Source organism: Ylistrum balloti, unplaced genomic scaffold (genome assembly GCF_031769215.1).
Source record: "Ylistrum balloti isolate Yb309-2 unplaced genomic scaffold, AGI_CSIRO_Ybal_v1 Utg371310, whole genome shotgun sequence".
NCBI lineage: Eukaryota > Metazoa > Mollusca > Bivalvia > Pectinida > Pectinidae > Ylistrum > Ylistrum balloti.
In genome coordinates this window covers 517319-529845 of record NW_026782700.1, presented here as the reverse complement: position 1 = coordinate 529845, position 12527 = coordinate 517319, and the positions used below count along the sequence as shown (strand labels likewise).

Below are 12527 nucleotides of genomic sequence, written 5' to 3'. Positions count from 1 at the left end.
GTTCTATCCTCCGTAATGGTACGGTACATAACATATCGGACCAAAACAAATTCACATTTGTTCTTACCCGTTGGCATTGTCTGGGCACAATCGATCCCTTATCGTTCTTTAGGCATATCTAACGATCACGAGGATACACTTGATGACCCCGATGACACACTTGATGACCCCGAGGACACACCTGATGACCATGAGTGATGACAACGTGTATCTGTCTCTCAGAAATTGGTTAATGAATTAACTCAAGTCTTACTGCAGTTTAGACACAATAAACTACATGGTAGATGCTGTGTTTTCATGACCTCAAAATCGCTGGGAACGCGATGTTGGAATTGACACTCAAAAGCCAGTGGTAGCTCTGCTATCGTAGTTGTCAAATGCACCAAACGCGTGTTTATTTGAGATTCAGGTTTTTTGTAAAATCGTTTAAAAAGTCTTCATAGTCACAGAACATCATGGTTCATCATCTTTTAGTTGTGTTTTAGTAGTGATCAATATAAAGGGTTTTAGTCATAGTCCATGACGTTTAGACCTCAGGGGACACACTAGAGGGGTATATATGTAATGTTGAACTGTGCTATCCAAATTCATTATGCTTTTCAGCATGAACTCTCTTCGGGAAAATGTTGCAGTTTTAAGGAACGCCTACTAACATTTATTTAAATAAAGACTGAAAAGACAACTAGATATCAAGGACAGATCTTAGTACCATCCTAACATCATCAAACGCCGAGGACATTAAATGTACCAGATCTGTAATTGGATTTCATTTGATGAATATTTTTGGTCTAAAACGCGCGAAGACGTCTACTATGGTACCCTGATATCTTCATATCATGAAATATAATTATACTGAACAAAAAATCACTGGAAAAGGTAGATTGAATAGCAAGTGACAACATAGAATCAGCATATGAAATTATGAAACATTAACAATGATATGGGGTCACTTACGAGTCGTATTATATAAAACAATATCGACGAATACATGTGACCTAAATAAGGTAGATAAAAATGTAGATACCTTTTGGAGAATGTATATTAAGATAAAACAACACCATGAAGAAATAAATTTAATAATGATTAGGTATTTTCACATCTTACATTCTTTATCTGTGGGATACATTTATCTCCCACCATAAACGCACTCACAATCTAATTTGCATTATAATAAACAAATCTTATTCCCGCTGTGTCTGTATACACCCGTACTTACGATGTAGTTACCTAGAGATCTACGTACGTTGTAGATATTGATTTTCTCTTCCCTTTATATCAATAGCAAAATATATTATAATGAATTATCCTTTTGTTGATTACTATCATTATTACATAACCAAACCTTATTTCATTACAAGTAGCTTTCGCATATGAACGTTAATATAACATCGTATCCTGTAATAACATGAGAAATGAAGATTTATTGTATCTACAATGTCCTCCTGCAAACTTTATTAACTTATAGACTGAACAAAAAAATAGAAATCTGCAAAATGGCGGCGTCCAGTGATGGGTGGAATATCCCTATCCTACATACCCATATAGAATAGAGTTTTTTTTCTCTCATTTCTAATCTCATATTATTAAATATTTGCACTCACCTCGCGGTAGCCATCACTGGACGCCGCCATTTTGCAGATTTCTATTTTTTTTTCCTTGGGCCATATACATTTTAAAAAATGCTGAAATAGATTCTCCATCTCCGAATTTTGCAAACTACGTTTGCGGTCGAAAACATAATGTGGACTTTGAATGTAAACATCCAACGTCAGTGTTTAACTGTTCAAGCGGGCTGGGTCAAATACCCTGTCAAATATGTCACCCAGAGACATGCGTACGCGTTCAAATATAGTGCCTTAAAACACGCAATAAAACAACACTTTTCTTTTTAATATGTACTATTGCTCAATTTATAATGTATCATAAACATTTTTTACATCTTTGAACATGTTGGTCAAGTTATTAATACTACTTCACTGTCAATAGTAATCTTACAAATCTTACACATTTATGAATGGAATTCTTGGTTTGCTTGTGAGATGACGTCACTTACGTCACACATTTCGCGCCACACAGACAGGAGGAAACCCATATAGAAAAGAGTCTTATAATCCCACATGACTGCACTCGGTGACCTCGCTCGAGGGACTATTTTTCTTTTGTACAAAGGGAGACAAATCCCGCGATCGTCTGCTCAAAAATCAAAATGGCTGAGAGATTTCAAAACACTAACCTCTTCGCAAAAGAATAATAATTCCCAAACACAACAACACAACAGCATATCCATGTGTTCTGATCCAACTGATGTTACACGGTCCATATACTATGGATCCACAATTAGTGGAGGAAACTTTAACATTCAAATCCACAACCACATTGTAACTGTACGACACAAAGATGTACGTGTTGGTTGATTGATTTTATTCCATGTAAACGTGAAGACTGAAACATACAAAATACAACATTGTTACATTATGAAATTACAGAAAATATGACAAGAAATAGACATTGAACTGAGACTGTACATAGAATTTAACTACATATGTAATGACATACATTATTACAGTTGTTTGTTGATATCTGTTACTATATGACTAGTATAAATACTTGAAAACTTCTGAACAGACCGAAAATATTCCAAAAAATACTGGAAATTACAAGTAAGGCCGACCTCTGCAACTATTAAAGAAGGAAACTTGAAGTTACAACGACTTACAGAGGTGACAATGTACAGGAGTTCTAGTTTATACAGTCCAAGGGAGATAACTCGAATTGTAAAATGAGACATAGGACGGAATCTATATATAACAATACATAAACTATCATGGGTATCTTAACTCTTATTTCTGAGCTTAATTATTATACTTATAGAGCTAAGCAAAACATTGAAATAATTCTATTTTATAGAATTAATTAATAAAATTGCAAACTCATAACCAAAAAATACGGACCAAATTATCACACTACTCTTGGGTGGGACGAAATGGCCAACTCGGACAACCATGTGCTTTTCACTGACTCGATTCGTATAATACAAATATCAGTATAGATACCTAGCGTAACCTGACAATCTGAATAGCTACATGAAATGCCTTATTTTGGCAATGTCTGGACACTTACAATTATGGCTCTTCCACAATTTATGACATTTTTTTTGTAGGCGGCAAACGATGGAACGCCGTCATGGCGGTTCATTAGTAGCGAAAAGAAAGATTTCTATCCAGGGGAGATAAGTCCCCAATAAAAGGGAGATAACTACTCCTGCAACAAAAATTCTAAAAAGATGTAACGGAACACACATGTTTCCCACCACTACCGTGCCACAGGCTCCTGAAATAAATTTGACACGTCGACGGCCTCGCGTTATTTACGACAGCGATAGTGACGAATAATTCTTCGGACCAAACTTCAACTTGTTGTCTCGCTAGTGTGAATATGTCACGCATCTACCTGGCGATGAAAGACTCGAAATTCCCCGCCATGTGCACCGGTCGCGGTCGGCTACACTGATCACGACCTGTAACGTACGCTTTGAAGTGACAGGGAGAAAAACAACTGTTTATATATGAATGTGGTATATATAGCATATGTTGATCGATCTATTGATATATAATATCAGAAACACTATATTCTAGATGAATAATTAATAAATATCATTGATTTTTTCACGATCTATATTATGTTGCGTAATGATTTACATGCAAACAGTGACGTCATGAAACGTGAATGGTGATATTCATGCGCCATTCAGACACTACCGTGGGACTTATAGTCTTATATTCTTTCTTATATACTTCAGTGACAGGGATTTGAAAAATTAGTAATAATAACAGTTTCAAACGTAAGTTTAGAGGCCAGACTGATAAGTACCATGCAAAATACGAACTACGTGTGTACGGTCTGATACAAACACGCATTGCCCATGTAACCACATGTGAACTGTGATTTATTATGTAAACAATGTTATCTATATAGCACAAGTTTACGTATATCTTATCTATCGTTATCGTGCAGTCATTAATGTAGGGATTTCCCCAGTAAATTTTATGATATGGGGAGAATATCTCGACTTACATCAACATATATGTAATTTCCCCGTTCTTATGAAATCATTATGTGGATTTCCTTATTTTAAACTAAAAATGCTTTTCACCACGCTATACTTCATGCCAAATCCATGTATGACACAACTTGGGGGATTCTTTCTTGGTTTTTCTAGATACAATGTACATTTTTCTGTTGACCTACGCTACGGTATAGCTTTGGATATTCCACCTATGTACAGCCCAAATCTATTTTCTGTTACCCAACATTATGATAAAGCTTTGTGAAGTCTCTCAAAGCTCTGTCCATGTTTAAATAGTTCTGCCTCTTTTTAAAGAACTCGAGGAAAATGTTCCTGCTGTTTGATACACTTGTGTTTATTTTGTCTGGTAATCATGATTTACCCAGGCCACGTGATAATCGTCAACAGTTTCCATTTACGTTCGATAGGTATTTTCCGCTTTGCTATGTTTTAGTTGATCCGACTTTCTACATACGTCATATCGTTCCGTTACAAGCATGCACTAACATGGTACCCTCTGTATCCAGTCTTCCGTGTACTAACAAGAACAAATCGAGAAATCGGGGAAACTGGTAACGCTTACATAATTCAAACTTCATTAAATCTGAAATGATAACTTGACTTAGATTATGTGCTTTGTTTTTATTGTTTCTGCAATAAATATGAAAAAAGAGACTTAATAGCTTGATAACTGAGAAGGAATTCCCGCCAATTTCACTGAATTAGTCGAATTACTGATCTACCTGGTACAGCTGGGGTCAAACTTATTTGTATTTGTGTTACGTGGTTTGCAAGATGATAAGCTTATCGTAACAATATACAGTAATGGTCATGTCCTTGATATGATTCGTGACCACACATATCATCCCGTCTAGGTATTATGATAACTGATAATGCAGTAGTTAAGTGGAAATATTATCTGGCTCAATCTTTTATCGCAGACAGGTGTTAAGTAAACACAATATCGCATATGGAAATCCCATGAGATAACTAAGATGGCCGAAAACGGACTGACAAAACAGTGTAACTAGTAGCATGCTTTCGTTAACAAAATATGTACGTACTAACTACACATCTTTGACACGAAATGTGAACGTACCCATTCTGTGTACAAATATATTAATTACTATAGTAGTAGATTTTTTTGACACAAAATGTGTTTTGTCAGGCCGTTTTCGGCCATCGTACATAGCCGTATTTAGATATTATCAACAGATGATATTATTAACAGATAGCGACCATTTTTGTATCATATCAAATATATTATATGATTTTTGTTTTGTTTTTATTTCTATTAGTAATTTAACAACAAATACTCCTTTATCACTTGGTACATTTTAGATATAGTGTTGGTTGGTATTCATTGGCAGTAGAACTGTCATTCAGGATAGATAAATGCTATAAATTGGGTTTGTTCCTTCACGTTGAATTAAGTGTAATTTAATAATGACACCTGAACGAAGTTTACTGTTCACATTTTATATGGAATATCATAATCTGATAGATGATTTAAATTCTACAAAGAATTAATAATATTTAACAAAACAAGTCGGGTAACAGTCTCCCACCGAATGTGGAATGATATAATAAGTACGAGAAAAACTCGTGTATGAAAAAAAATATTACCACCGAAAAGGTGACAGGCCCACCGTATCCAATATGTCAAAATGTTTTTGTCGCCATTGCAAATAAATTTGCTGGATTCAACAAGAATTTAGACATGACTGGATATGACAAATTATCCAACAACTATGCGTTTTCTCAGTTTAAGACAAGGCTGGATATGACAACGTGTCCAACAACTATGCGTTTTCTCGGTTTAAGACATGACTGGATATGACAAAGTGTCCAATAGCTATGAATTATCTAGGTGTAAGACATGGCTGGATATGACAAAGTGTCTGGCATATATACATAATGTCACAAAACGAGTCTGTACTACGTGCAGTTATTCTCTCCCCTAGGTTTACTGATATGAAATCAATCACTTAAAGCGTTCAATACATTTTTGATTCGTCATGTTGTACAATAAACCTTACGTAACTTAAGCTGCCACGAGAAATATTTCGAAACCAGGAGGTAAATATCACTTCAGCGGTCACCTTTATTTCACCCACATGTCCTCAATATTAAAGCTCTGCCAACCCAATTAAAATCATCTCTATCACTTACTACCATGTAACTTAACATCTAACAAAGTGCCGTTAGAATTGCATTGCTATTGACCATTTATCGCTAACGTATGCGATTTATCATTAACCAATTAAACTGATCCTTTCTCCGACTTTTCGGAAATTAAAAAAGTGACTCTCGAATGCTGCAATGCCAATCGTTTAAATTCTTTTACATATCATTTCGAACTTTCGTGTCAAGATGACAATGTGACCAACAATTTTTAATTTTCTAGGTTTAAGACGTCGATGGGAATAGGAATTTGAATGCCATGTTTTAGGAATTATAAATACGTGATTATATAAACAGAATGATACTGTTATAAACATTGGGTATGATATACTAGCATATATACCTAATGTCACAAAAGGAATTTGTCACTACGTGCAGTTATTATCTTCCCCCAGGTTTTCTTATATCAAATCAATCAATTAAAGAGATCAATACACTATTGTTTGTACAATAAATCTTAAGTAACTTAAGCTGGCATGTGACCAATTTGGAAACTAGGAGGTCGATCTAATTTTAGTGATCAGCTATTTTACCAACATATCAAAACTCTTTCAGTATTATTAAAATCAGATCTCTCATATTACTTCCTATATCTTTACATGAAGATACAAAGAAGTGGCCATTTATCACTGACATATGTGTTTAGTATTCCATGTCTTTGTGTGAAATGTAGCTGGACGTATTTGATGCTCGTTAGTTTGCCTGTTGGTTCTGTTGTGTTATACCTTGTTCTCATTTGAGAATGTGACATTGCATACTTGGATTGACCAAGGTTTACATGGTGTGTGTCGCCGATGAAACAGAAAACGCTTACTCTATCGGAACACCTGGCCTTATTCTCCTTGTAATTTTGCAGGAGTATCCGTGAAAATCTTCCTTTTGTTCATATTTCGCCCTAGTTTTTTGTGGAATTTGAGTTTGGATTGTGATTATTCTGCAATGTTGGTATTTTCTCATTTTTTTAAAAATTAATCAAATTGTCGCCTTCTTTCTGGCTATTCAGGAAAATTTTAAACGGTGACTTTTTATATGCTGCAATATAAAACATTTAAAATATTTTGATATCTACTCAAGCTTTTGTGTGAAGATTTCATCAAAATTTTATAGTTGTCTTTTAACCTAACCTATTTTACCAAATAAAACTCATACAATTGTAATGCATTGTACATACGCATCTATGCCTATTTTCTTGGTGTTGATGTTAGCACCGCCATTTCACTTTGTGATCGATGCTGTTTCATGATACCCGGGTTTGTTTAATTATGTTTGTATATTTTTTTGTGCAATATACCGTCCTAAACACTCAATTTGTTTTTTAATTGCTTGTTGAAAATAGAACCCCAGATCATCAGAACGGAGACTCTCTTGGGACTATCAGATCCTGACGAAATGAACCTAGAGATGTATTTGATATCAGAAGAATTGAAAATGTCGCCACATAATGCAGTTTGAAAACACAGGACCAGATCCAGATGGTGATAACTAAAAAGACAAAGCAGACAAGTTATGAAATACATTCTTCTCGGTACTGGAGAAATGGAGCAAACCTGTAACACATACAGATATATACTATATATTGTAGGTACATAATGGACTTCCTCCCTGGCACCAATATTTTCTCCGCACACACTACATACTACAACTGCAATACATACTTTCTGTGCTACAAGACGAAAACCTTAATTAATTGTCTTATGATGAAATCACTTACGTAATACTCCGAAACATAATCGACTCCTACAGCTGTGCGATAAACGTGCTTATGTCTGGATCTAGTATTTCTCCAACAATTCAGTGTAGTCTAGGAGAAAGAGAAATATTTAGGACCGTCCTCCTAAGAGACTCTTTGGACATTTTACGTTGCCTTGCTATCATTTTAATGCTTCTCAGATTGCTTTACCTTACCTGTCAAATTGCTTCTGTTGTTTCCTCCTTAATCTCTTCTGAACGTATTGCTCCAGTGATACTTAGGGTATTCATAAGATGAAGGTTTACAAATCATATGAACGTTTATAGTGATGACAAAGTTAGACAAAGATTTGTTAAAATATCTTTTGTGAGGGTTTCGCTCGTCAAAAGTGGCTGATCATTGCCTATCACTTGTGTTTTATATTGCAATCCTGGTCTGATTGTTGTTCTTCTCGTGATTCAGTGGAAACTCTCTCCCTATGATGTTTGCTTAATTATTTTCGAATTATTAAACATTTCAATCATAAAAGTTTTTATCGGTACTTTGTTTATAAGACCAGGCGTGATATTTGGATATATCACCATCCCTACTTTTCATCAGATTACTTTACTTTTTATTTTTGATTTCTGTTCTCTATCTGCAATTGGTTTGTTTTTATTTTGTTTTGTGTTTTTTGTCGAAACTGAATCTATCTTAGTGCTTATTGATACAATTCACAACAAAGCCAAATTCCTTCTCAATTTCAGATTTACATTTTAATGATAAACTCTCTTTAAATATGGAAAAATATCTTTATCACGTCCATTGCATATCTGTTCCCATCGAAACTGAAAATAAAGCCACGACTGACTTTTCTACTGGTCACCAGTTTTTTTTTTGTCTCGATCTTTTCCGACAAATGAAAGAAGCAACTGAACCTCTTTTGGCAGTATGATAAGCAAAACATCTTCGATTTCCCAATTTTGAATTTTCCATTTTACATATAGAAACAATCTTGCTTCCTATTTACAACATGGAGTTTAGACAGAAGCATATTGAGGATGACAATGATCACCATCACAATATCAATGGGAAATATCTTGTGACATGGAGCTGGGTGGTTCCCTTGTTTTCCATCTTGATCTCGTTGATCTCACATGGGAAAGTAATTCTAAATAGATAAAACAGTCACTCAAACTCAACTTAGTTGAACGCATGATTTACCTGTGCTATGAGTTAAAGATGAGCACTTGCATAATTGTAACACACTCCCGATCATTTTAGCGAACCATGATAGGACGTACATGTATAAGGTACAAAGGTACCTGCACGTCTAAGTGAGTTTCCTCTGGTATTTCAGTTTCTGCTTAAAGTGCGACCTCTTGCGCATTTCCATAAGAACCAACAGTAGTGACTTGTATGCATTGTTGTGAAGTAAAGTTGTAGAACAGAAAAATACTCTAGGTAAGTAAATACAGATAGGTAAACCGACAACGTTGTATTTATAGGTTAGTCGGCGGGTTGCCGGTTGTATTATAAAAGCCGGGTATAAAGGCCGATACACACCATAACAAACTTAAACGTCCTACCCGAACAGCTGACTGTAAACATCTCGTATCGTAGTACCTACACCGGAACATAGGAGTTAGGTAGACGATGTATTGAGGTATGTGTATCGACGTTTATAATAGTGTCTACTACATGTATATACCATGTGCAATTTTAGAACAAAAACTTTTGTAATACTAGATTAAATAAAACCGATGTCATTGCAGTAATATAAATACTCGTTACAAAAATATATCCAAATATTTACTTCCTCAATATAAACAACCATGGACTAAATCACAACATGTGTAAAATCCGTATCGAAAGTACAACAGAAAACGTATTGTCTACTGCAATGACTGCGATTTCTTTCCAGAGTAAAGAGGCAAGAGATGTATAGAAACAGTCCGATGGATTCCGAACAGAAAAGTGTTCAACACAGCTATGCATCAGTTCAGCATTCGACACACCATGCTGTTAGGTCCATAAGTGAGAGTTCGGAGACGGAACTCCTTCCTCAAGTTAGCAGGAAAAATGGTCGAACATGCTGTTGTAGGATTGATCACGTGATTTTATATATGGTTATCACATGTATAGCTATCTGCATTGTACTATCGGCATGCGTTGCATTTCTCTTCTCAGAAGTAGCAGATATCGATGGAAAGATTGAAAGATTCGGAAAGAAAAACGAAGTCAAAGAGACTATTTGTCAGCAATGTAATGAACTAAAAACTGGTCCACTAGATGATGACGACCCTAATCTCCTTGAGCTTGACAGAAAAGGAGACATCTGCTGTGCATCATCGCCAAAACAAATTCGAATAATCGTGGAAATGGTAAAGATAATATTCACATTATAGAATATCAAAACATTCCCATACTTTTCATTAGTCTTGTTTTTCTCTTTCTTTACTCTCAGTTGGGTTCACACATTGCATTTTCTGTTGAAAATCTGCATTAATTTTTTCACTAAAATATCATTGAGATGTGATGTGCAGCATAATGCCATATTAAGGCATTTTCTTGTTATCGTTTCTAGCAATAACGAGAGCAAATGAATTAAGAACTAATCAGACATTGTGATTGTGCACTATATCTATATCCAGCATGCATCATGCAGCTTTAAAACATGCTTCTATATGTGTCATATGGAGTCTCCAAAAAGAATTGATTTTAATTCTTTTAAGAGTATTTTAAAATGTCACAGGAAATGCAGGACTGTAGATCAGGCATCTCCAATAATCAGAAGGAACGGACATTAACCGTTTTAAAGTCAGATTAAACCGATTCAAGATGGTATATAGAGAACTGCATACTTTATTTCCAATACCATGTCATTCATTTTGTGCAACATTTGTGTCCAAACTTACTTAATAGGTTTGTAAATCAATTGCAGATGTATCAAAGACAGAAAATGATTTCTGACATCGCCGGTAAGTTTGATTGAAATAATCGTTAAATGTGAAAAGCACAGTGAGAATACGAATGCCTTTCTTGAAACAATGTACATTTAATTCAATACGGTATAAACTTATACTAATTACTGTATACAGATGATAAAAAATCCAACCAATCCGAATGCTGCAATCACACGACTCCTTCATCTGCTAACATGGCGACCTCTGGCGGCGTATCTGCCCATCTGCTTGTTGGTTTACAACGTCTGAAAACAACTCGGAACGGTATGTTATGGTATTGTAACCCAGTGGTATTAGTAAATATTAACAAACCTACATGAACATTGGTGTATTTTTCAATTAATGGAAAAATAACTTGCTTATCATTTTAAAGAAAACTGTTTATATTAACTATATAGCAATTTGTCATTTTTATGATTGGTGTGTATAACTAATGTGTTAAATGATTTTTCAAAAGGACAACAACCTATTCGGAATTGGCAGACACGGGACCCATCCGCCCACGTCGAAGGTTTAAGACTTATCAAAGACAAACTGGTGATTCCTCAGAAAGGTCTATACTTGATTTACAGTCAGATTTGTTTTTCTGTACGTGATACTGGTGATTTTATACACGGTAATATCCCCGTTCTGTATCATTACGTGTATCGCTTCAACGTCATCTATCCTAATGGCGGGACACAACTCTTGTTAAGAAGTGTCAACGCCGAGAAGATTCAACCATCCTGGGAATTTGGTGACCTCACGAGCTACACGTCTGCAGCACTGATATTTGAAAAAGGTGATCAGGTGTACGTCCAAGTCTCTAATACTTCGTTTGTATCACGTGATCCAAAGGCAAGCTTCTTCGGCATTGTCAAATTAAATTGACAATTGAAAATATAGGTGTGTCAGTGATCGATAACCTTTTATTTACTTTTTTTTAAAAATATTGCCTTTTGAATAAGTGAACAAGATGTGCGAACAGATACAATAAATTTCATCCAACAGGTGGACATTATCACTGCAGTGCTGTGGGCAAAGGAATGGTTAGTATTTAATTGGCTGTTCTCCTTGGCGAATTACACCCTGTTAAAGTATTATTTGTTTTAGTTTGATATTAATCAATCGGCACCTTATGGAATCATGGATAGGGAATAAAGATATTAGCATTGCCTGTCATCTTCTGACATTTAAGGTCAGTTGATTGTGCTAAATAGACGAGGAAGATTAATCCTAGGTACTATATTCTTCACGACGAACGTTCTTTGTCTTCCTTTGTTTCTTGACTTGTTTGTCTCATATGATCAATAGATTCCTATCGGATAAGTTGCATTTATATGATATAAATATATGTGATATATAGTACATCTATGTTATACGATAGCGAAAGACTTTGGAAATACTACAGATGAAAAACCCAGACCGATTAACTCTGTCAATGCAAAATAATTTTTCTTTTTCTTTTTTTCCCAGAATGATCTCAGTGTTGATTTATATATATACTTTTTCTTTAATAAAACATTAAAATATTTTGTGTTCGAAAATTGATATTTTAATATCGATTTATTGTTGTGTTATCCGTTTCTTAGAGACACATTCCTTAAACTATACGCAATAGTGCTTAAAAGAAGGACCAAACAAAACTAAATTGTAAATGTAA

General features: G+C 35.0%; 1 protein-coding gene across 1 annotated transcript; it reads left to right on the top strand.

The window, feature by feature from the left end:
• The first annotated feature begins 9859 nt into the window (after positions 1 to 9859).
• On the top strand, positions 9860 to 11755 carry LOC132561938 (uncharacterized). Its single transcript, XM_060226655.1, has 4 exons — positions 9860 to 10303; positions 10864 to 10900; positions 11021 to 11149; positions 11343 to 11755. Exons 1-4 carry the CDS (start codon positions 9860 to 9862, stop codon positions 11753 to 11755), a joined length of 1023 nt encoding a protein of 340 aa, XP_060082638.1.
• The last annotated feature ends 772 nt before the right edge of the window (positions 11756 to 12527 follow it).